We start from the raw sequence: 27,235 nt of genomic DNA, 5'->3' as shown, positions 1-27,235 counted from the left end.
AAGTTTCAGGAGCAGTCACTCCTCTAACTGCGCTCCGGCTGTCATGGGCATCGACCGGCGGCGGAGAGCCTCCCTGGCTCTCACCTTGAACTTCCTCGCCCTGTTCCTGGCCGTGTCGGCTCTCACCACCAGCTACTGGTGCGAGGGGTTGCGGAAGGTGGTGAAGCCGTTCTGCACCGGTCCGGTCACCACCAAGCAGGCGTTCTGCATCACGTTCAACAGCTCCAACATCAACGACACGCGTCTGGTGCAGTACATCTGGGAGACCGGGGAGGACAAGTACGTGATGAGGAGATTTCACACCGGCATCTGGTTCTCCTGCGAGCAGAACATCAACATGACCGGTAAGTTCCATCTGGACCTCCGCTCGGGGATGGAGCGCTGACGGTGCGCGCAGAGCGGCGCGTAACGGACACCCCGGCACACGGAGCCAAGCAGAGTCCCACTTGTAGATATAATTTTAATTAATAAAACGATTTGGATCCGCTACAACTGACGGGGTTTAGGAATAATCCGAGAAAATGCCCCTTCACGCAGATCAAAAATATCCATGTACAAAACCTGCTGCTCGGTGTGGGTTTCCTCCAAAAGTTCTATGTTTGGAGCCTAAATTATTTGGATATTAGAAAAGTAGCTTTGAAACATAAAAAGAACTATTTGAAACCCTCAGGCCAAGTGGTCACTATGGCATACCGCAATTCAAATGTCATTTTATTGAATGTGTGAAAACCAGTGTGTATGCGTGTGTTGGTGGAATAGTTATCAGACACTTGATTTGATTTTAATGTGTCGATCTATAAACTTGCCACCTACTGGAAAACCAGTGTACGTGCACAAAAACCGCTCCAGACATTCATGGCTGGTGGTAATTGGAAATGCTGGCGCATTTGGAAATATCTTGGCTTTTCCACAGTATGAGATGCTAACGAGCATTAAAAACTACTGTTGTATGTTTTGATGTCTTGGTTTTATTTCACACCGTAATTGCAATTGATCATCTCTCAATTAAAGGTGCATAGTTTTGAAGTTAAATATTATTTACTATTTTCCCATACATGCCTTTACAATTGCAAGACATGTAAAATAAGTTATCCTGTATTTACTGCAGTTGCCACTATGGGCTGGATAGTTACTTCATAAGAGAGTCTGGCTAAATTTTCTGGGCCAGCGCGTGGATGTGACGAGCTCTGCGCTCTTGGCCGCCTGGCTACTTTGTTGAGTCTCCAAAGCAATCGATGCATTACAGAGAGAACACGGGCTAACTTCATTGTTTATTTATGTCTCACCTCAGAAGACATAATGGCTCTAAACAAATGACCTGTGCAGTCATGGCGGCAGATGCTTTTCGTCTTCTCCCATGCACGTGCACAACGCTAGTGTCATTTCAACTTGTCGCCAGAGGGGGCAGACGTCTGCAAAAATCTTGGAGCATGCGCAATTCTCCTTTAAAGTGAGCATCATGCATCATTATTATAATACGTAGTCACAAGTTCTATACTAATAAATAAAGAAGTAGCTCAAAATTTAAAGGCAGCTAAAGATTTGCCTCCTGACATAGATCAAGATAAAAGGAAAGCAAAATTCCTGACACTGAAAGTGCAGGTAGAACTTTCAGTGTCAAAAAGGAATATATATATATATATATATATATATATATATATATATATATATATATATATATATATATATATATATATATATATATATATATATATTCATATTCCTTTTGACAGGGTAGGTTTGAATAGATGCATACACAGAGATCATGGATGGATGGATGGATGGATGGATGGATGCATGGATGGATGGATGGATGGATGGATGGATGGATGGATGGATGGATGGATGGATGAATCTATAACAAAATTTAATATTTTGTCACATTAGTTTGGCACAAATGTTTTTACTTAATTTTGTTGTTTAACATACAGATTTCAAACGCTAAAATGTATTGAACACCTGGACATGCAAAAAAAAAAAAGATTTGAGAATTAGATATTTTCCAATAATATTTAATTTTCATAAAAACATTTAATACAAAAAATCTTTGTTTGGGTTAACATAATTCATTTATGACAGGGCTAAACAGGTCTTTATTTTATAAACAGTAAGTACCTATTTCCGAGTGGACCCTTTACTTTCTTTCCTGTCTCCTTCCTATTGTGTGAAAAACCCGCGCTGATGATCTACAGAACTGTTCCACGGCGTTGCACAGACCTCCAGTTGTAGATCTATATGACATTACGGAAAGCATTTCTTCAGAGCGCCATTAAAGCATTTTTGTGTTGACAATGTTGCTGTGCAGCTCCCATGATGCTGCATTCTTCAACAAAAAAGCAAGAATGGAGGCAGAAAGCGAATCTCTTGACAAATTGGATCATTCTGAGATTTCTTCCTTATGTTTATTCTAATGTCACAGTTTTATCCCTTGGGTCAGAGTCCACCTGCTACGCTCTGTCGCGGTATGAGAATACGCTGGAATACAGATGAAGTTCCAATTTCATTTATCAGTCTGTTGCAGGGGTGGCTATGCTGTCAGCGGGTGTCAATTAAATGTCTCATTTACATTGTTTTCCAGGTGAGAAATGCCGAAGTTTCATATATGTGGCACCGCAGAATGAAAGAGGTGAGAATATATCTTTCTAAAATGTTTTATGCAAAAACGTTGACTCAAAAAAGAATTTCCTTATATGGAATAAGTAGGTCCAAGTCATTGTGGATGTAAGACCATAGGAGGTCTTTTGGGACTGTGTCTCCGCCAGCTTTGCTTATTTAGAGGCTGCAATTTATTGCCTATTCCTCTTTAAATGATACATTTTATGGAAAGTATCCGTGAACAATAATGTTTTACAGATCTATTTTTTCACTGTGTCATTCTTACACATTATCATTATCATTCAATCCAAGTCATTTCTTTGCTACTCTGGCTGCATGTTTAGAGTTGTTGTTGTCTTTCTGGAGGGTAAACCTTTGCCCCAGTTTCAAGTCTACTCTGTCAGGAGTTACATGGGAATGGTGCATTCAAGGTTATATGCAGTGTCAGTTTGGTTCTCATCTGCACCAGACCACCTCCTTCCACACGTTTGCTGCATAGCTTGTGCCGAACTGCAAATGGGAAATTTCATGATTTTCTTTCACCACTTTTTTTTTTGTTTTTTTTGTCTCATTACTCTCCCATAAGGGTCTGACTGTCTGACCTTCCTCAGTGGTTTAAATGATTTTTTTTTCTCTAAGCTTTTCTTTTTTAATCAAACCAAGGGTGGCTTCTTGCTGTATTCAAACTGATTAAGGGGTATCAGATTTAAAAAAAAAAGAGCTGAATACATCTGTATGCCACATCTTTTATATAAAAATCATAGAACATATTATTTTCTCTGTATCTCCCAATTAGGCACGGCTTTCTGTTGGTCTGTTACAAAAAACGTCAACAAAGTACGCTGAGGTTTCTGGTATGAAGTGACAAAATGCGAACTGTGATTTTTACAACACCAACCGATGACTTACAGGTTGTCCAATCTTTTTCTCACGAGGCTACTTCAAGCCACATTTTCACCACTGTGGTCCAAAACTATTAGGAAAAGGTTGACTTCTATGTGAAGCAGGAAATGTGAAAGCTAGAGGTGTGGCGAGATTTTGTCGCACTCGCCGCCTGTTGTTTCAGATAGGAGGTCATGCAACTCAGTGCGCCAACATCTTCTGGGAAAAAGATTGTAAAAGTCATACTTAGAGATGAATCTTGTTGCCACGGTAACTATGACTGAACTTAGCAGACGTAGCAAAAGAGCAACAAAGTTTTCATCAAGAGGAGGTTGGATTGAATTGGTTCATTGAAAACAGTGACAGTTAAAGGTTTGCATACAAACATTTAATCTTAAGATTTCATTGAGAAAGAAGAAACATTATGTCTGACATTTATCATGTTAAATAAATTTACTAAAAGGCTTTCACGTCTGCCTGTCTGTCTGTCTGATAAGAGAAAGATTCTCAAAAACCCAGGGAGTATAAGAATGGAAAAAACTACTTCAAAGGTGTTTAATCTTATCAGACCTGCTATATGCTGTAATGAAAATTCAATAGCCATGCCTTCTGGTAAGAAATGTGTCAAGAAGCAGGCCATGTAGACCGATCCTCCAATAGACATATACTGTCCTCAGGAGTCTAAATGAAAGGCTCTGTGAACAGCATTTTTTAAAAAGGGGTTTTGGCTTACAGCTAAATGCTTCAGAAAGGACTGAGTGATGAATTACACATTTTGACATTTTTAGTCACGCTGTAGATTTGAAAGAAAATCCCTAACTTGATTCTATATCCAATCCAAGAAAAAACTGACAAACAACAGTCCATACTCATTTTTTGTATGCAATAATAAACAATGAAAGGACATTGCATTTCTATTGTCCGGGAAATATCTATCAAGCTCCATCTTCGTCTAGTTAGGAGTTAAATGATCAGTTCTGACCTCCAAGTATCAGACAGATTTGGCTAAGAAATCAATGAGACTCCTTGGTCAGCAATGTCTGTCTGCTTGCTGCTCCATGGAAGCCAACCGGATGTACTGACCAATGGTAGTATTCGTTACATTCGTCACAGCTTTAGGTTTTAACCCAGACCTTCACCGCAGCATCAGCATATTGGTTTTAAGAATGACCCAAAGTTCTGCTGTCTGGACGTTAGCTTATATCGTCGCTAGCAGGCCACGTCCAGTAGGATTCCGATATGTTGCATTTGACCTGGTCAAAAATGAAAGCAAAGGAGTCTCTTTTTTTGTAAAGGTGTAGACATTGTTTGTGCACTTGCAGCTGCAAGGGGTTCATCCTTTTACTGGGCACAAGTATTAGAGGAAAGAAAAACACGTTGGATTTGTTGTGTCCTGAAGATCAGGCCTCTGTGCTATGAAGGAGGTTCAAAATATCTAGGTTTTCTCAAAGAGGTCCAACTGAAATAAACCTGACAGAGAAGATTGCACTTTAATGGTACAAAAAAGCTGATTATTAATTAAATTTCAGAGTTAGTAGCCAACCCCAGGCTACTGACTCTGGAGACACTTGAAACCTAAAACAGTCGGGAAGCAAGGAGAAGACCAATCATGACTAAGAGGCAGGAAGAATGCAGGACATGAAAAAAGTCACTCAATATTGCAGCCATATTATTAAAGCAGGAAGATATCAAACATTTTGTCATTACCAATTTTGACATCTCTGTGCAACAATTCTGATTTAATTCCTCTTTACTATAAGGCAGTGGTTCCCAACACAGGTCCTCTTGTACCCGTTTCCTGCATGTTTTCCCCTCATTCACACAGACGGCAGCATCCATGCCTACTCAGGTCAGTCACAAATAAAAGCCATTCTGGTCAATAGGGTATTTCCCACTGGCTCCGTGGCGCTATAACCCTGCCTGCAACATTAATCTTCGTGGTACTTGTGTGTTCACAAACACGAGAATCCATCGTGTACCGCTCTGGCTTCAACCATTTGTGTCCGAACCAAAAAAGGTTCGGGCCAATCATGTTTCAGTATTGTAGTTTAAGGCGGGACATACTGGAGTGACGAAAGTAAGAGCTGCTGAGCCCACAGCTGAACCAAAATAAACATGGCAGCTCAGGAGGACGCACGTAGCTGCTGCTATCACATCTGTTTTGATTGCTTCTTTGATAAAAGGACAGCAAGAAGTGCCTTCACTAGCTTACCTTGTTGTGGTTTTTCATAGCAGCTGCTGCTTAGGTTTTAATTTGACACCGTGATTGGCTTAAACCAGCCTTTGGTAGTTGGGCACTAGGTGTCGCTTTGCCCAATCAGCTCAGAGAGTTCTGCTGAATGTCTTTCCTTTCCCCAAATGGATTAAAATGGAGCAGTCCCAGATTGATAATGTGCAGTTTTACACATTATCAATCTGGCTGGCCAGGTTAATGGTGCTATGGCAAGACAGAAAAGACAGATAAGGGAGCAAAACGCATCAATTTCTAAATGCCAGCTGAGCCAGACAGGAAGTCTGACACAGGATTTGGTATTATTTCAAAGTAAAGGAGGGAAGGGGGCGGGGCTGTCTGGATGCATTAACAGATCTTACATGGATGCAGTTTGGATTGCTGCACGGCACATTTTGCAATTAAAGGACAGAGCGGACAAGGAACGTCGACAGCGTGAAGCCGGCCTTAGACGTGTCTCTGGTCCAGCTCACCTGACGCAATTGATTGCGTCACCTCCTCTGCAGCCATCAAGTGACGCAGTGGCATATTAATCATCCATCCTTTTAAGTCAGGTGTGTGGCGGCGAGAAAACACCTAAAACATGGAGGACAAGGGTAGTTGGGGACCAGGGTCGGGAACCACCACTCTAAGGGATTTACAAAAGTAAACATTATTCATTGCAACAGTTGGAGATTTCTTAAATTTTTGTTATTTTTTTTGTGTAATTTGTGACGTTAAACTTTCTTTTAAAATATTATGCAAGTGATCTGAGTAACGGCCTAAATGTTCCGGCACGGCGTGTAGCAGTTGGGAGGGTATTGTGGGCTCTGTGCTTATAATAAAAGAGATCGTTTGGGAAAGAAGTTTTATAGCTGAGAAACAAATTATAATCAGTTTTTAAGTCTTTCCCTTCTGCCAGGATCACACTGTAGAGAAATCAGTATGTGTTTTAAATACATAAGGACCATTTATACCGCAGTGTCTCTCTCAAAGATGTTCTGATAAACCAAGATGTACCTGTGGAACTCTGTGAAAAGGAGAAAAGAGGAACGGAGGAGCGCGGGATTCAAACACCACTGTGCTTCTTGTTTTCTTATACATATGCTCTAATCAATGCTTTAAGGCTTAGAGCATTGATTGGTTGAGCGGTGGTGTTTTCATGGTCTTAATCTCTAATCCGGAAATTTAACCTGCTCCAAAGCAGCATAAATTACAATGGTGACAGAGCCTGAAATGATCCAGCCTGAAAATCCTGACCTGAACCCTCATAAAACTGGTCCTTCTTCACGGTCCAGGCTCTAGTCCCCAGTCGCCACATTAAGCGCATCCTCAGTCAAAGGTTATCTCCATCATCTCCACCCACCAAAGAATGTCGAAATTACTGCTCAGATCCAAAAATAAACATGTTTTTTTTTTTTTTTGCCACAAAATAAAACCGCTAAACAATTTGAAAATCTGTAACTAAGCAACTAACTGATTAAATCTCTCTAAAGCATAAACTGGCTGAAACTGAAAGCTCTTTATCATCTGAAACAGCAGTTTGGATCAAAGGAAAGATAATAGACGTCAAGCACTTGTATATCTCTTTCGTGCTGAAATCTCTTTTGTGATTATATTTACACATCATGGTAGCACATGAACAAAATGTAGAATAGAACTAGTGTACATTTTAATAAATTGCTTATGATTGCAGATCACTACAGTACACTGTCTTTAAATATGCTGCAATAACCACACTTAATCCTTTCCATCTGCCCACTATAAAAGTATCTTTGTTATAAAATAATTACATTTATGTTAGCAAAAAAGGATGTGACTGTTTAGAATTAGATTTTTATATTCAATCTGTTAACGGTTGGATCATGCATGTAATTAGACAGCAGTTTACCTCAGTTTTTTACCTGCTAATATTTTCTCATAAACAATCGAGACATGAGCTCAGGATGAGGTGTCTCCTTATATATCACTCTGTGTGTCCTCCCTCTCTCTGTGAAGGTTAATGATATGGGTAAAGGTGGTCACTTATCCACCTTTCTCCACTCATCCCTTGTCCTCATCCATCCTTGTATCCTTCCCTGTCCACTCTCTTCACTCTTGTTTAAGGATGATTTTTTTCCCCCCCTCCTCCTTCACCACCCTTCCATCGTCCTCTTGATCTAATCCCAGTCATGAGGATGTGAGCTTGCTCTCCCTCTTTGCGTTTCCTTTGTATTAACTACCTGTCTCCGTAGGGGTGCTGTGGCTGTGCATCGTGGCAGAGTGCCTGTACATCCTGCTGCTGGCCACCGGAGGCATCCTCATGTCTCTAGAAGTGTGTCACATTGGCAACGTCATCGACGGCCTGAAGCTCAACGCCTTCGCTGCCATATTCACTGTGCTCTCAGGTAAGAGGTTGTAACGTGTGCCGCAAGGTTGAGATTGGCCATCAAATGGTGTTGTTTCTTGTTCCTTGTTGTTTTCTTTTGTATTAAATACACTTCCTATTATAATGACGCTTTATGTGAAAAAACGTAGCATAACGTAAGTATGTTTCTTGTTTAAATTTCTGAAAAAATATACCAAAGCTGTTTGTGGAGGTATGAAGTTGAAACAGTATATCTGAGTTGGGCCGTGATATTAGAGGCATGGACAAGTTCTATTATCAATCACCTACAGTCAATTAAAGCTGTTTTGTTTAGTAAACTCTGCAGATTGGTTTGCATTCCTCTCAAAAATGAAGAGTTGCATCGGACACATGAATAGAAAATAACTTGATATGATTCACCTCCCAACCACAGTGAAGTCAGATTAAAGGTTTTGTTCCGGCAGAATATGATTTAATGTAACTCGACAATTTTAGCACGAAGCACAGAAGTGATGGTTATTGATGCAATCAAATGATATTTGATATTGTTCTTTCGCAGGAACCCTGCATGATATTTTCACATACACTGCTGAAAAAAAAACAATTTGAAAACATGTCAGATCTCAGTTGGAAAACAAATCATGCTGGATATCCATGCTGATATGGAATGGGTAATATGTTAGCAACAAAAGGATGCCACATCATTTGATGAAAATAAAATTGATCAGCCCACAGGGCGCTTAAACCAAAGTCACAGAGAAACTGAAAAACTGATGTGACAGGCTTGTCCAATTTGCTGAAATGTCATTTCAGCAACTCAAACTGGTTCCGCAATAGTCTGCATGGCCTCCATGTGGTTGTTTGCATGCCTGATAACTTTGGGGCATGCGCTCCTTATGAGATGACGGATGGTGTCCTGGAGTATCTCCTCCTAGATCCTGACCAGGGCACCATTGAGCTCCTGGACAGGCTGAGCTGCAACCTGGTGGCTACAGATGGACCTAAACATGATGCCCTGGTGATGTTTTATGGGAACATCCTGCAGATACTGTCTCCATACTCTTGCCATATGAGGCCGGGCATTATAATGCACCAGGAGGAACCAGGGACCAACTGCACCAGCAAAGAGTCTAAAGATTTCATCCTGATAACTAATAACAGCCAGGGTACCATCGTTTATCCTGTATAGGTCCGTGTGTTCCCCATGGAGATGCCTCCTCAGACCAACACTGACCCACTACCGAACCGATCATGCTGAACAGTGTTGCAGGCAGCATAACGTTCACCGTAGGGTCTGGAAACCCATACGCTCAGAGTGAAGCTGCTCTCATCTCTGAAAAGAACAGTGTGTCTGTGCTGAACCTGCCCACTCCAGTGTGAGCTCCATGGTGTCGGGCAGCGAGCACGGAACCTGCTAGATGATCTCAGGCCACCCAGATCAAGTCTGTTTCAAAGGGTTTGGTCAAAGATACTCATGCTAGTGGCCCGCTGGAGGCCACTTTGTAGGGCCCTGGCAGTACTCATCCTGTTCTTCTTGGCATAAAGGAGCAGATACCAGTCCTGTTGATGGGTAAAGATCCTCTGACGGTCCTGTCCAGCTCTCCTAGAGTCTCCTGTCTCCTGGAACCTTCCCCATGCTCTTGAGATTGTTCTGGGAGACACCAAAAACCTTATAGCAATGGCTCGTATTGATGTGCCATCCTAGTGAATTTGGACTGCCTGTGAAACCTCTGCAGGGTCCAGGAATCGCCTCATACTACCATCAGAGACACTGGCCCTGGTAAAATGCAGAACTACTGCAAAGCAGTCATAAAAATGAAGAAGGAATACATTTCTACATCCTTGTTTTTTGGATTGTGTCATTGTTGCCCCTTTAGCTAACCTGTTGTTAATGTCATGAACTCCAAAACAGCAACACTGACTCATTACCACTAAGCTGACCAGATGAATATTTAGCATTCCAGTTTAAAAATAATAACAGTGTTGCATGCTATTAAATTATAAGGCAAAATGACTAAAATCAAAATTTCAAATGCATGTAATCTAGTCTGCCAATAGCAATGCATTGCTGTATGATTGCCATTTAAATCTGGGCTGTTTGTCTTTAGTAATTGTTCAACACACCAACATTTAATAGGTCTCTCATTACATTCTTCCAACGTGCAAACATTTTGGCCGGGTAAAGTCGAGATCTTCTGCCGATATATCACAGCACAGGTACTGTTCTCGTATTGCTGCAGGTACGCTTGTCAGAAGCAAAATAAACCACATTCCAAATTCATCTGATTAAGATTTTGCTTCAGAACATCAGGGTGTTTAGCTCTGCTTCCCCTGCAGGTGCCGGTCCAGTCACACAATGAGGCAAGTTACAGCCCCATAGAAGTTTTCCAGCTCGTTTACAGTCTGCCTCCACCTCTCAGTGGAGGAATTAACAATGACCTTCTCTCTAATCCACTCTGGGAAAGTGATGCTGAGCACCCCTCTCTGAGCAGTGAATCAGCAGTGAGACATGCATGGCTCTGTAGCAGTGACTCACTGTGTTTGGCTCTCTTGACAGTTCAGATTTAGGAAGGCTCTAAACGAGCCATTTCATACCAGAGTCAACATTTTTACCAGTCCTATGTCTGCCCAGGCCTTATTTATACAGATCATATTCATTCACAATGTTGCAGTACAATAAAACAGATGGAACGTAACAATGGGATGATGGAGGTCACTTCAGCTGATGTTACAACTGACTGCAACATTTTTTAAATTATTTATTTATTTATCTATTTATATTTACATTTTTCTTCTTTTTATGGGAGGGGGGGTGTTAAGTGAAAGACATACTTGAAATTATTTTTTGATGTGTTTTTAGCCCTGTTTTCTGTAATGCCAGAAAATAAAATCCAGAAAAATCAACTGTCTTCAGAAATATTCTAAGTCGTTTTATCTCAGGGCAAGTACCCACATATTAAACCATGAAAGAAACTTTCCAGCAGAAGGCCAACTCTAAACATACAGCCAGAGCTACAAGGGAATAGTTTACGTAAATGCACTGCAAAAACAGAACTAAAAATAAGTAAAATTTTCTTGAAATTAGTGCATTTGTCCCTGATTTGAGCAGGTAAATAAGATGATCTGTCTATGAAAAGAGTATTTTTACCCCTAAAATAAGATAATTAGGTATAATGCACTTGAAATAAGTTGATGGAGATAAGTTGTTCCTATTTTAAGTGCAAAAATCTTATTCCATTGGCAAATGATCTTATTTACCTGCTCAAATAAAGTACATATACACTCATTTCAAGAAAAAAATGCTTATTTTTAGTTCTGTTTTTGCAGTGTGCAAAATCCAGATCTAAATGGCAACATTAGACCCCCTCAATGCGATCTGACTGAGCTCAAACCATTTTGCTAAGAAGAATTTACAGACATTTAATTCCCAAGGTGTGCAAAGCCGGCAGAGATATGGTAAAAAAAAAATCTGTTGTCGTCACTGGAAGTGGTTCTACATAGTACTGAATGAGGGTGCAGAATACATCTACACAGCACAGCTTCCACATATTAATTTATAAGACGCTTCTATATTGTATTCCATTGTGTTTCCACTGCTCCATTTTCTCCATGGTGAAAATCATTTTTGTATTAATGTGCATCATTCATAACACAGATACAGGAGCTGTTTGGTTCTGTAAGTATTCCAGTCTCTGGACCATTGTTTCAATTTTTTTTAGAAGAGAATTTATGTGTGATGGACTCACAAGTAATAACATAATAAACCTAATAAAGGCTGACATTTATTTCCAGAATGAGCATTACAACCTTGCAAGCATAGATTTACTGTCAGTCACTGTAGCACTCTTTGTTCAGCCCAAGTAAACTTAGTGTTTCAGTTGCTCAGCTCTCTATTAACTCACAATTATAAAACCAATTTCGGGTTGAAGTTTTCATCTCTCTATAAAACAGATCACATTTAGGGAAAATGCTTAGGCCTCTCTGTGCCTCTGGTATTTAGCTTTGCAGTGAGGAGTTTGGATATTAAATGATTCCTTCTCCAACGTTCTCATTGTGAGTCATGCTAATTACCGACTCTAAGGGTGTTTTTAGTCTGTTTAAAACAAACTGGTCCCTTTCAGGGGTCTCCACAGCAAGTCATATGGCTTCTTCTAACCCCATCTTCTGCATCGTTTACCCACACACCAACTACCTTCATGTCCTCTGTAAATCAATCTATAAACCTCCTCTTTAAGGAGGAAATACCCCAGACGTGTTGCAGCACGTAAGCACGTCAAAGCAGCATACGTGCGTCCTACGCTTAGCTTTTCATTTTAATCAGTCAATAAATTTACACTAGAGGCATAATACGCACGTTGTGCCTTAAAGGTGCAGAGCCACATTATTTGATTGATTATTATACGGCAGTAGCTCAGTCTGGTCGCATACAAAGTTTTCAGGAAAGGTTATCACAATTTGCTGACGTATTAGTTTTTTTTTTTGGTGTTATATGCTTTGTTTTTGCTCAATTTGTTAGTAAATAAAGCCTTTCATGATTATTTACGATTTTAACAGAAGTACTGTACGTAAAACAAGGAAGCAGCAAACGGCTATTAACATCTTCAGACGACACAATGAAGAATGTTCCAAGATCTAGTTAAAAAAAAGCAAATAATATATGATTCCAAGAGGGAAAAGACTGGAATGTCGCTGGGAATAGAGTATGAACGTTGGTCTTCACTGAAATGGATGCTAAACCTGCCGATTGCTCAGATGTGACCGCAGAGTTGATTAAAGTGAGTAAATGTTCTGATATGAGGCTCTTAAAGTTGTTGTAGATCGGTGTATTTAATTAATAACGGTCTTTGATCACTGCGAGCTGCTGCTTTACTGCAAGACCTTGCAAAGGGTCAGGCTTTGGTCCAGCGGTATTTAATTTTGAATTATTAATTAAGCAAACCGGCATTATGATAGTTCTGTGATGCTGTCGCTAGATGGCGCCACATCTGTTTATATTTGCTAATCGCGGCCGCTGCGAAGGCTATTTTTATCCACAAACAGGACCATCAACATTAGCAGGATGGAGGCTTGGTGTATATAACCTTATTTTATCATGATCAAACTGTTTTTGGTCTTATTTTAATCATTTAATGTGTGTGTGTATATATATATATATATATATATATATATATATATATATATATATATATATATATATGTAAATGAGGTACACTTTCATAAATGACTGGCACTGTTGAACTTTTTTCACAATATTCGAATACTTTGAGTTTAAATGGTCAAGAAGGCTGGTTAATTTGAAGCTTTAGTTCGATTAGAACAGCTTAAAGGTGATTAATTTTGACATAAACTGATTCATCTCTTCTGTAAAACACCGGCTGAGAAACCACAGCTAGGTAAACAGCATCTCCTCAAGCTTCCAGATCTCTCCTCTGCCTCCTCAGAGCTTTGAAAATAGACATGGTTCTTTAACTTATGCAAACAATCCCTCTCCCAACGGCGAAAAAAAAAACGTTTTTGGTTTTTCATCAGACTGGGATCGAACATAAAACGCTTCAAAACCTCTTCAGAATTTTTGGGACTATTATATCATCACAGAGTTGTTGACTACCTTTTACTCCTCCTCTTGTGGTTGCAGATTATTAAACTTTTCTTTTGGAGCATACGGGGGCTGAACTCGACATGTCTGAGTTATACTTTCTTGGCCATACTTTAGTGCTTTTCAATTATTCAAGCCAGTCCCCTGGAGAAAAGAAGGAGGTAAACTTCTTAAGGGCCATAAACATGTTGTTTCTATCCTGCAGGAGAGAGAAAATCACTTTGTCAGTTCATTGTTTAAGATCTGTCACTGTGTATTGGCTTCTAAACAGCTTTCCAGGCTAACCTTACAAGACTGCAGCAGGCTTAGTGCACTTGTAAAATGTTTGAATTAAGAAAAGCTTCCAGAAGCCGTTTCCCTTTTTAATGGGACGAGTAGCAGGAGAGTGACTATGGTAATGAGGTCTGGAGGAAAAATACAAGGGAGCAAATTAAAGTTTATTGCTGTTGTCAATCATCCGTGATATGATAAGAATGCACCGGAGTTTGCTGGTGAGGGGATGATGTGAACAGGCGTGTGGCAGAGGAACATGACAATCCCTTTTTTGACTGTCGGCAGATGGGAGTTAAGCTAGAAACCGTCCGGCTCTAATTTTAACAGCAAAGTGTAATCTTTAAAGAAAAATGACAGGCATGATGTATTTTATTATAACAGCAGCCTTGAATCACAAAGACTTGAGTGTGAAACTGGCAGGGAGCATCCACCACCCCCCACGATTATCAGAATCACTGGTTAAACGGGTACAAATGCCTTAGAATAAACGGTTGTTATGGAGACGTGGTGACCAGCATGCCACTCATTGCACCAGTTCTCCAACAGTGAGCTCTGGCGATTGTTTTTCACATATAGGCATGTTTAATATGGAACATAACTACTTAATATGAGCAAGATGTCCTCTTTGTGCACCGATTTTTGAACACTGGCTGAAAGGACTGCCGTCTTCTTGTCATATTTCTATCCAGGGTCACAGGAAGTTATCATATACTAATTAAAAGTCCCAAGACACACTGATCAAAAAAACTATATATTAGAGAAATATGCCTATATTACATTTCATTTACAGCAAGTGTTTAAGATTTAAGGCACTGGTGAAACTGTTAGAATATAATACATATTCTTTTCAAATTTGGATATTTTTCTCACTGAATATATTTTCCCTCATCTTTTTACATCATGGATACATTATTACTGCCAGCAGAGTTAATAAGTACGAAAGTCCCAGTGGCTTCTAATGGATGTCCATAAAATGCATAAATTTACAACAACATTATTCTTCTATATTTTAGATAGATAGATAGATAGATAGATAGATAGATAGATAGATAGATAGATAGATAGATAGATAGATAGATAGATAGATAGATAGATAGATAGATAGATAGATAGATAGATAGATAGATAGATAGATAGATAGATAGATAGATAGATAGATAGATAGATAGATAGATAGATAGATAGATAGATAGATAGAGTTGTCGATTTGTTTCTGTCTTGATTAACAAGGTAAATACATTTTACCTACACAAATATATTTTCTCAAAAAAAAATAAGTTAGTAAATGAAAAAACATAAAATCATTGTTCTGTTCTTAACATAATGAAGAAGTGTTTACAAAAATAAAAAGCAATGAGCCAAATAAAACCATTTGGAGAAAGAAAATAATTACTAAAATAATCTAAATTTAAGAACAATTATAGAAACTGTTGAAAAACTATAAAAAATGAAGTAAAACAATAAAAAACCTCACTGCAGCATAATGACTAAATCATTTAAACGCACCTTTAAATAGAAATGGTCATCAAATTGTGGGTCTTCTTGCTTTATTTGTCAGAGTGCCTGTCAATCAATTTATAAACATGCTTAATTAGCTGCTGATTGATCCAAAACACATATGGTTAAGGTAAGCTCTGTGGTTTTTGTCGCAGGCAGTGGAGTAGCAGGCGAGTCCGTTAATAGTGTGTCAATAGTATTTTTGTAGCGGTGAGAATAATTGTTCCTGCTGTATTTTTAATAGATATTGAAATAGAGTTTTGTTCTATTTTTTAATACAAACTGTGGGATTTTCACTCACGTCGATAGCGCTATAAAAATCCAGTATAGGTTAATAAAGCTAAAACAGCTCAGTCACATTGCAGATGTCCTGTCTTATATGAAACCCAGAGGTTGGCGGCGGATTCCTTGGATGTGAGGGACTGCCTGAGTTCACAGTGGATGGGGAGCATCTCAGGACATTGTTGTGTTTCTCCGTGCGTTCCTGGTGGGGGGGGGGGGGGGTGGCGCATAATGGAATATAACTGCAGAATAAAGGGCATGGGTGCACGTGTCTGAGAGGAGATGGAGGGTTGTTGAGGGTTGGTCATCACATCCACAGAAATGTGCACTCTGGTTTCATTTATTTGAAAGTATCTCCAAAGGATGTTGACAAATGGAAAGTGTTTTAGCAGCAGAGAGATCAGCTTCTGCAGAGCTTTTCCACTACACTCTGCAAAATGAGTCACCCACTCCTGAACCTCTAGGACTCCCATGATGAGGCTGCAAATATAATTGACTCGCTTAGTGCAACGGGAAAAATAAGATTCAGATTTCCTCCTAATATGCAGTAGGATGAGTAATTATTCAGGTCGTTCCAGCTTTCCGCCTGGACTGTGACCATGGAATGGTGCCTGTTGCTCTGATTGATGTCGATGAATGGTCGTGGTTGTTTGGAGACTCTGGCTCACCTTTCCTCCCACTTTAGTGACCTGTTGTAATATCAAATACTTAACTTCAACCAGGCTAAATAGGAGGCTACCATGTTCTGACGAGTTGCATTCATGAGTGCACGTGGTGGCAAAAAGAACTACTTTCACATCAGAGGGCGACTCATGCTGAAGGTGTGGAGATTGTTAGCATTACTCACTCAGAGGCTGTGTAATTTAAGGCACCTTGAAAAAAACTTCTCGACTTTCATATTTGGTCATGTTACAACCACTAACTCAATGTACTAGTGTACGTTGTTGGGATTTTATGCGATAGACCAAGACAAATTGTGATGCATAGTTGTGATACAAAAGAAAAGCTAGATGGTTTTCAAACTTTTGGACAAATAACAATCTGAAAAGTGCAGCATGCATTTGTCTGGGGCCACTCTTCAATCTCAACCCCTGCAGCTCTGGCTGTATGTTCGAGGTTGCTGTCATGCCTCTCCCCCGTCCAAAGTCCTTTGCCTGATTTCAAAAATCCTGCAACACATGAACATTTCTCTGTGCGAGTTGGATCTAAAATCTTGATAAGAGCTCCTGTCTCACTGTGCCATGCAAGATGCCAGGCCAAACAAATTGTTTGCTGCAGCAGAACCGCATCAGAAGATTCTGACAGATATTAGTGTAAGAATAGATGGACTGTAGGTTTTTGGTGTTAAAAACATTATTATCGTGAGTCAGAGACTAATGAGCGGGAGAGGACAGTGGGACGAAGGAGACTAATGGCGGAGCAAAAGAGGACAGAAGCAGATGGTTTGAAAACTGCTTAATTTTCCAAGGATATTTCTGACCCTGCTTGAACTGAATTGTCTTTGGTCTTGGGAATCCTAAATAAACGTCAGACCGGACAGTCACAGCCCACTGATTTAGATTGAGACGCCAGGTAATCACCTTTGGTCGGATTCCCCGATTGTGTTGTGTTTAGGCCCACCCGTCTTCCCGACAACTCTGACCTGAATTCCTATGCCCGCTGAAGAAAAGCATGATGCTGCCACCACCATGTTTCACTGTGGAGCCGGTGTGTTCAGAGTCATCTGCAGTGAGTTTTTAGTGTGTGTGTGTGTGTGTGTGTGTGTTTTCCATGTAAAATTAAATATTACTTATTGATCAGTTCAGTTTATAGCAATAATAAACAAAAAAATGCTATTTCCAGGCACTTTTCAATAAATCTGATCGATTAATTTCCACTTATTCAGAAATTCACTCTAAATCAGACTCATCCAATATAATCATCTAGAGATTAGGTTGTAGGCCAACACCACTCAGTCTGAAGTTATCTAAATGAAGAAGCCCAGCACACTGGAAGTTAATGACCTTCCAGTGTGCTGAAAATAATCCAGCTATTATTATTCTATAAGCAAGCAAGCCGCCATAGAAGGTGGTTTAATGTGTGTAATTTGGTTTTCTAACCTAAGCATGCCGTAAACATCTCTACAACTTTCTCCTTGACCAGTCCACCATGTTCTTTGGTCTTCATGATGCTGTTTGTTCACTAAAGATAAGAAAACTGTTTACATCATGCCAATCGTTGCACAGGTTCTGATCCAACCACTAATTGTTGACACTGTTCCCAAATACTAAGGTAACTTGCACACACCTTAGCTGGGATGTTGCTGCACTACCATGCATATTACATACTGTATTATTGTATGTTATCTAAATATGGCATATTCTATTATTGTGTGTTATGTAAATAGGCTGAAGGGTTTTATTCTACTGTCAAATAGTTTTTCTTTGTTCAATATTTACTCTGGTATTTACCCTTATCTTCTACTCTTAGTGTTTCAATGGAGCTAACTTTAGATTGGACTGGTTTTCCCTTTTTTCTTCTTCTATTTTTTTTCCTCATTGCTATAATTGTAACTGTCTGTTTGTTTGCCAGTTTGCCACAATAGAGGAATTCCTATTCTTACTTTTCTCTAATAAACCTCACAGCTAGACTTAAACAGCTAGACTTTAAAGTGAGATTGTTATCAGGTTAAAGGTGTCCCAACACAAATGCACACCACACTTTTCAGATTTTATTTGTCAAAAAAGGAAAAACCCCACATGTAATTTTCCTTCCACTTACCAGTTATACGCTTTGCATTGGTCTATCTCCTAAAACTTCAAAAAACATGATGCAGTTTGTCGTTGTATCCGACAACATGTGAACCTGTATGAATACTTTTGAGAGCCACTGAAGCTTGTCTCATTGTTGCCATGCCCGCTGTTTCATTTCTCTTAGTTTGATTCCGTAATATGGCACAGAAAGTGTTTTTTGTTTTGTTGCCCAGCATTTTACGATGCAAAACGTGATGCAGTCTGAACCTTAGAAAATATACAATATTCTCTACATATAAGCATAATCTAAATCTATATAGATTTATTTGCATCTATTACTGTTAGCCAGGTCAATGTTGGAATTATTACTGAACTGTATGACCAAGTTTCTACAGCCTTCCAAATAATCTGATAAAATATTTGCTTTGTTTTTGGTGCAGAAGAGACAAAATCAGAATTTTAACAAATCGGTATTTTATTCTGGATTTGCTGCCGTCTAGTGATCAATATACGGCTCCACTGGGAAACTAAAGCACACGAGTCTCTTGGAAGCACGTAGGAGAGTTTGTAGTAGTATCACATACCTGGGGGCGTATATGTATGTTATATATGTGCTTTTTCACACAGAGTGACATTTACACAGTTGAGATGGAATAATTCCTCCCCGTGTGAGCGAAACATGCCTCATCTCTGTGTGCAGGGACAAGAAACGTGTCGTTCATTCCGAGACAAAGCCTCCCCTGATCCACATGGCATTATGATAATGTTGAACCGGGATATTTCAGGAATAAACATGAGCATTGATAGGGATGAGATGGGAATTTAGGTGTTTTGCCGCTGAATCTGGTGCACTCTTGTTCAGTGGAGGGATTTGCAAAGGGGAGCAGCTTATGTGGTAATCGGATTGGAAGGCTCCAGTCGCTTGTTTTTACGCTTGTTGTCCTCCGCAGGCGATCAATGTTTCATGTGAGGGAAGCTGGAAAATCAAAAACAGCGGTGATAAAAAAAGAAGAAAGGTGCAGAATATTTGAGCGATGGTCATTTTGTGTATTCTTTCACCCCTTCTTGTGCTAGTAAGTGTTTCTGCCATGTTCGCGGGTCTCATGGGGTCACCCGTTCTTTTTGCAAGTTCCAATATGGGGTCCGTCACTCAGCCTCGCAAAAGTAATCACACCCCTTGTCCTTTTTCACATTTTGTCTCATTATACCTGCAAACTTTAATGTATTTTATACAACACACAATTGTTTTTCAATTGTGAAATCTAAACCCTCCCAATTTATTCACATTTTAGCCCCCTTTACTCATATATCCCCAAATAAAATCCACTTTCACCAATAGTTGGGTGCAGAGCCTGTTGATAAGGCAGCTATCTGTTGTGCACTCCTCGCTTCTAGCATTTTTGGAAAAGAAGCAATAAGGAAACAACTGAAGAAAGAAATCCACAAGATGTCTTGTTTAAGGCTTTTCACAAGCAACATAGCTTACACTGAAGACATGTGGAAGAAGGTACTTTGGTCACATGGCCAACTTGCAAAATGCTATGTGAAAGATGGACAGAGCTGAGCAAACCTGGTGGTGGCCTAGTGGTTGGAGCACTGTGCTTATGGTTATGGGTTCAACTCCCAGACTGCCACTGACCAAGACCCAGAATTCTCACTGGGGGCCTCACAGTGGGTTAAATGCTGAGAACACATTTCATTGGCAAGTTTATTTATAAAGCACTTTTCAGTAGCAAGAGGATTAAAAGTGATGTACATGAACAAAGCAAAAAAAAAATAAAATTGGAATATATGTTTCTATAACAAATAAAGGCCCATTCATACCCTACGTATGGCCTACAGGTCCGTATTTCTGTCCGTACGTTCTATCCGTTGACTCCTTCATGCTTCCGTTCGTTGAGGTGCGCAATAACCAATATTTCCTGTAGGTGGCAGTGCTGGGCGCTCCCTAATGGCAGCCCACTTGGACTTTACGACATCCTCCCCGATTTCCTGAAAGCTATTCATAACTTTTTGTTTGTCCCTGTGCCCCGGACACGACACATCATATAAATGTGGGTAATTCTCCGAAAGTCGTTCCTCGAATCCCGCCATTGTTTAAAGCCCAGAATTATAACCTTCTTTGTGATTTTGTTGACATTTTGTACTACAAACTTAATAGCCCCCCCACGTCTTACGGTAGTATTGCTCCGTATTGATCCGTTTCCCCCATAATCGTAAGCTCCCAATTTTCGTGTCAAAATACGGACGAAATCGACGGTTAGAACGTATGAAACACTCCACACGTATCTGTATCCGTCTTTTACGTGAGGTATGAATGGGCCTTAAAGATGATTGTTATTATGAGATGGAGATGTGATGGAGGTCCAACTTCCAGCAACACAATGAAGACTACCAGAACCACACTATATGATTACATTTTGCAAGATTTTAAAATTATTGTTCACAAAGGCCTCCATCCAATCTGACATACGTAGCTTGAGCTATTGCCTAAGGAACAATTGTCTATATATGTATATATATATATATATATATATATATATATATATATATATATATATATATATATATATAGATAGATAGATAGATAGATAGATAGATAGATAGATAGATAGATAGATAGATAGATAGATAGATAGATAGATAGATAGATAGATAGATAGATAGATAGATAGATAGATAGATAGATAGATAGATAATACAATAGGTCACACACCAATATAATCCAAAGATCTTTACAATTTGGGCAGAAATTTGTAGTGGAATCTATAGAAGGCTACAGGTATTTAATAACAGGTGATCTATTAATCTATGTGACATATTAATATAAAGTTAGTTATATCTCATGTGTCCTTGTTTATCCACCGCAAACCTCTGGTCATATGCTCACTTATAGGAATTGGAATGAAATAAGGATGATTTCTTTTTTTTTATTTCAGCATATTTTAGACTGTTTTTAGTATAACTGTATAATGTCGAGTTATCATCTTTACATACATCAGAATGTTGCTTTGCTTGCTTTAAAATAAGTCAGTGGGTCGGTTTATGGATTAACGTCACGGTTGCTTCCCAGGTTTACATTGTGCAATGCTGCCACCAAGTGGTGCTATTGGAGAAGTGCACTGGTTGCTGTGCGTTAGTCATATGACCTCCCTTCCTCTCTCTGTGTGAGGCAGGTCTATTAGGTATGGTGGCCCACATGATGTTTACCACAGCCTTCCAGCTGACTGTCAGTCTGGGTCCTGAGAACTGGAAACCTCAAACGTGGGACTACAGCTGGTCGTACATGTGAGTACAGCTTCTTTCAAGTGAAGTTCATTACCTCCTTTCACTTTGTTGTGTTAAAACTGGAAGACGTGGAGGAAACCACACAACAACATCAGCTGCTGAATGCAAAGAGTCTGCAGCACAAGTTTGAAATGTCCGAAAGAGCCTCAGCAACGGGAAGAAGTAAAAGGCTTGCTCTGCTGTAAAATAGATGTCCTGTGAGCAGTCCTCATCGTGATTGTATATAACCTGCTGACCCAGACTGAGAAACCATTTAGAGGCTCAGGACACCTTTGCAGGTGGTTTGAGTTATTTAGCTAATTACTGATTGATCTCGTGAGTTTCCAAATGTTTAACCCTTTTATAACATTGTAATTTTCTTTTACTGGATCGTCAGTTTTCACACACTGTAAGCCATATTGATCAAAATCAAATCAAATGAAGGCTTGGAAGATTTCCCACTATGCGTAATGAATCTGTATGATATTTGAGTTTTACTTTATGAAATGAGTGAGAAAAATATTGAACTTTTTAAAAATAGTCAAATTTTTTGGCCTGTGCTTATGAAATTATTGAACATAGCATTTACAAACTAATATTTGAAATTAGATTTCAGACTATTGTAATGTTGCATTGCTTCCCAAATAAAAAGAGGCTTTGATGAATCCTATCTTTTTTTTGCATAGATTGGCCTGGAGCTCCTTCACGGCCTGCATGGCGTCCTCGGTCACTACCATCAACCGCTACACCAAAACCATCCTGGAGTTCAAGCACAAGCGGAGAAACATCGAGAAGAACCTGAAGATCAAGCAGAAGCTCCTGGAGCTGGACTCTCCAGAGCAAGTGTGGGACATGTACATCAGCTCGGTGCCGAGCACTGCCGAAGAGCTGCTGGACCTGTCGACGAACGGCCGCAAACTCTCCAACGCCTCCATTTTCCTGGACCTCAACAACCTGCCCGACCCGCAGGCAGAGGAGTATTGCTAGAGGAGCGTTTGGAGATATGGCAACATGGATGTTTTGTTCTGTGTGGTACAGCGTGAATACTGTAAAAAGGCTAGCCGAAAGCTTTACTTTTTTTTTCTTTTCCCCCAAACAAATTCATACAATTAACTTCTTGCTCTGCTTGGCTCTGTACCAGCTTGTAAAATGAGATTGGAGAGTGTTTGGAACCACTGTGGGGATCCAACCACAGATTAGTTTTGGTGGGGATTTCACCAGCATTGCACACTCTGTTATGATCCATCGATTTGCCTCGGAAATCTAAAATAGGAGCTGGGAATAGGGTAAACACCAGTGAATTGCGTTCCAGTTAACACAGTCGGAGAAGTCAGAATTTCAAAATAAAAACAAAAGGTTAGGATTCCAATGTGGCGACAGCCATCAAAGCTGGCTTCTTGTAGTCGATGTGAGGTGCTGCCATCGGCCAACTTTCCATGAGGAAAGTCCAAATTAAGCGGCCGTTACAGTGGATTTTTTATGATCATAAGCCTGGATTTCCGACTACAAATGGAATGTCACATTATTTCCTACTATTAAAACATCAGCTGGGATTTTCAAAAGTATGCTACGAGATGCTGTATTTTCTCACGACACATTAAGGGTCAATACAGTTCTGCGCCAATATCATTATTCTCGCCAGTTCCCAGGATAGCACATTAGCATTAGATCATTACTTGGGAGTTTTGAACTCTTCTACCAATCATATCTGACTTAATCTGGTTTCGATGCGAAGCACAGCAATCTGAATGCAATGAAACTATTCATCAATCTTCAGAACTTTAACACAACTTATTAGTCTGTGAGTTTTTCCACTTAGACTATTATCAAAAACAACACAATCGTCATCAACAACCTTTATTTAACCAGGATAAGACTCCTTGAGATCAAAGATGTATTTTCCAAGAGTGTCATGACATACACATAGCATAGCTGATGAGTCATAGGTCATCATGATGACATTTGCATGTTCTAAAATATGTATAACCTTTGCCTAAGCGACAAACTTGCATTGTCTTCTAACTGTTTTTTATTCACATTAGCTAGCTAGCTAACAGCAAAAACCTAGCTAGCTAACATGCTAATTGCTGCCTACCAAAAGACCAAGGAAAATAGTTTTTATTTATTTTTTTCATTTATTTACTTGGGTACATAATTTATATTTTTTATATACAGTTTGACCTAAACACAGAAATTTAATTGTTTTTATTATGAGGAGTCTCTATCTTTCTTCCTAGATGGAGTTTGCAAAAATCCCCAATGTTTTGAAAAAAATTACATGCCCACTAAAATATTGATTCTGTTTTTGCTTTTTTGTCACGTTAAGATCTTTCCAATGAAAAAACAAATGCTGAAAGTTTAACTTGACATGACTTTTACATTGCAGAACATAAAATAGTCCTTTTTCTTTGCATAATTCAACCAGATTAGACAGTTTTAGAGGATGGACAAAGTGATGCCACTGCACCAAAAGATCTGTTTGATTTTCGGAGGTGGATTTGCCACCTGGATTTGAGTCATTGTGAAGATTTCACAATTTGTGGAGAACAGAATTTATGGTTCCAGCAATTATGACGAGTTGTGTAGGACCTAAAAACTGGCTGGCAGTGCCATGTTTTCATGTCAGTATGATAGTTGCTTTTATGGAAATTGTATAGTTTTAAACCGAAAACATCCAAGATGTTCCAGTCCTGTTCCAACAGTCCACAGAATAATTTCCCAAAAGTCTTGTTGGATCATTAAGATGTTTTTTTTTTTGGGAAAATGTGTGATGGGCCTTTGTATTCATTTATATTCAGTTAATTATGGTTTTGACCCCAGAATTCCCAGGTGGATGCAGTTTTTGTCCACTCCCTCTTTCTCATCATTAAATTACAAACACTGACCTCTAACTAAACCAGGTTTTGCTTGGAGAACTTGAGATGCTGTTCTGGGTTCTTCTGTGACCTTCTGGTTGAGTAATTGATGTGCCAGTGGAGTAATTTTGTTTGGCCAGCCATTCCTAAGAGTGTCTTCATTTTGTCTACATCAGACTATGATCTGTTGCTTTTGGAGACATTTTAGCCTACGTCATTGTGTCAGACAGGTTCTATTTAAGGGGTTCCTTGAATCCTCAGACCAAGTAGTAATCAGGCTTGGGTGTGGTTAGTGAAATTGGTTGGTTTGGATAGAATTTTACACTTACAAATGAGAGCATCATTTAAAAAAACACCTTCTCATATTTAATCACATTATCTTTTTCTAAAATTAACTCTTTTTGATAGTCCAGAACATCACATTTTGACAAGGAAGCAAAAACAGAAGAAATCTAAAAGGTGGCTATCGCTTTCTCACAGCACTATATCCAGGATGTCTCTCAGCAGTAACCCAAGAACACAGCATCTCTTTGAACCTCATTACAAGTTGCTGAGTACTTCCCATTAATTTCTCACGGATGCTGTTAGCTGTGTACCTCTGCTAAGCATTATTGCTGAGAAGGGAAACCACTTCTACCTTATGGGTCGATGACAAAGTGTAGTTAAGAAACAGGTCGGATGAAAGCTCCATAAAAAGCGACTCAATTCCCCTACCAGTCAAACACAGTACAGTCTAAAGCAAGCACATTCAAGAGTTTAGACACTTGACCAATCATGGGACTTTACTCATTGACGAAGCTGTGCAAAGGCACTGAACCTATGAGTGTGTGACTCATACAGCTGTAAATGCTGATTGCTGGCTCTCCCGGCGTTCAAAAGATCTTCTTACCATAAATCTGAGAGACTAGACACTGCCTTGTTTCCACAACAAATGCACTAAATGCAGTTGATTGAAACCTGCTTGTACTATTGTAAAAAGCTGGTGTTTTCAAAAGCGTTACGACAGACAGGCTCTGGACTGGGGAGACGTAAAGTATCTCCCAAGAGTGAACTGGAGGACTCTGCCCTTTCAGCTCCTGAGGCACAAGCTGGATTCACAAGATGTTACCGTGGATGGAGAACGCCTACAGGAAATGCTTAGTGCCTTTACATCAAGAAGCATGCCTCGGATCATACAGCATGCTTAACAAGGGCAACGCCGTTTCTCTGCCTAACCACCTCCCAAGCAACGAGTAGCTCTCCGTGCAAATTGCCAAAACTCATCTTTGGGAAAAACGCGCCTCTTTCTATGCTTTCTGTTTGTATTTTCACATTATATTGATAATACAGAAGTTGATAGACACACTTGGGAACTTTAGTCTCCAGGCATTTTAAGTGCATTTCAGTTTATTTTGTGTAACATCAATGACTTTCCAATGTATTCAGCCTAAGTTTGATTTTTGTTTCCCCAACCTGGGTTAAAGCAAGGTTAAAGCATGGATCTTTTGTCTTTATGTGTGCTTCATAACTTACAGTATTTACAGTGTCTGTTTTTTGTGTTGTCTCTTTGTTATATTTTTTGTGGGTGATTATTTGAGAGCTAATAAAACTAAATAAATTGGGATGTTTATGGATAGAGTTTACTAAAAGATAATTGAAAAACGTATATATCATAATAAAGAATATGGTTTCATCACGTTTGCAACCGTTTTTCTCACGGGGTTGAATTGAAAGACCACAAGATGGCAGCGTTGCCTTTGGGTTTCCCATAATTCGGCACAGCAGCAACGAGGAGAGGAACGATTTTCTAATAATTAGACTCAGTCAGACATATTCTCAAACAAAATAAGCAACTGAAATAAGTCCTCTAATTAAAATCTTTATGTACACGTTTATGACGAGCTCCAGACTTCCGGCATATTTTTACTGGGATTGTCTGTACTCAATTATTTTTGAGATTCAACTAATTACAGTGCTATTATAACAAACATTTGCCTCATTCTAAGTTTGCTCTGTTTTTGTTTTTTTGTTTTTCAAACTTAAATGTTTCAGATCAATAAATCAAATGAATTTTTATATGAAATGAGAACACAAAAATCAGTTTTACGATGATTTAATTTGTTAAAGTAAAAAAAAAAAACATATCCTTAACCAACCTGGCCCTACATGAAAACATGACTCTCCTCTTATTAGATAATGTGTTAACTGTAATTAGCCACATTTTCTGTCATTTTTAATAGCCAGACCTATGCCTTAGTAATTTCTAATCTACAGAATAAAAAATGGCGGACAAATAGAACCTGTTTGATTATAGGAAGTATACTAAAATATCTAAAAAAGCAACACATCATCTCAAGAAACAATAAAAGAAAGCAGATGGGAAAGAATCACTTCAACATCTCTCTGTAGAGAGTTAGAAATTAATATTTAAGGCTCCTGGACTCCAGCAAACTTCAATGAGAGCCACATGGAGCAGTGGTGAACCTTCTGAGGAGCTCTTAAACAACCAAATTTACTCCATGAGTGCTTCAATAAGTCATCCTGGAGGTCAGAAAAGAACCCAGAACAACAATTGAAACTCTTCAGACCTCAAGACTGGGCAAAAATGGCATTCATCGGAGAGTTCCAAGAATAAATCCATGGCTGACCAAAAAAAAACAAAACACAAAAGATTGTCTCATATTTACCAAAAAAATATCACGATGACCTTCGGAAAAACAT

At 39.3% G+C, this 27,235-nt stretch overlaps 1 protein-coding gene across 1 annotated transcript; it reads left to right on the top strand.

The window, feature by feature from the left end:
* LOC105927395 (germ cell-specific gene 1-like protein) lies at nucleotides 1-26,210 on the top strand. Its single transcript, XM_012864128.3, has 5 exons — nucleotides 1-344; nucleotides 2,579-2,626; nucleotides 7,921-8,073; nucleotides 21,590-21,701; nucleotides 22,367-26,210. Exons 1-5 carry the CDS (start codon nucleotides 44-46, stop codon nucleotides 22,665-22,667), a joined length of 915 nt encoding a protein of 304 aa, XP_012719582.2. The 5' UTR covers nucleotides 1-43; the 3' UTR covers nucleotides 22,668-26,210.
* Nucleotides 26,211-27,235: the final 1,025 nt, after the last annotated feature.

Source organism: Fundulus heteroclitus, chromosome 10, assembly GCF_011125445.2.
Source record: "Fundulus heteroclitus isolate FHET01 chromosome 10, MU-UCD_Fhet_4.1, whole genome shotgun sequence".
Taxonomy (NCBI): Eukaryota; Metazoa; Chordata; class Actinopteri; order Cyprinodontiformes; family Fundulidae; genus Fundulus; species Fundulus heteroclitus.
The sequence above is the reverse complement of the archived record's forward strand: the minus strand, read 5'-3'. Positions and strand labels throughout refer to the sequence as shown.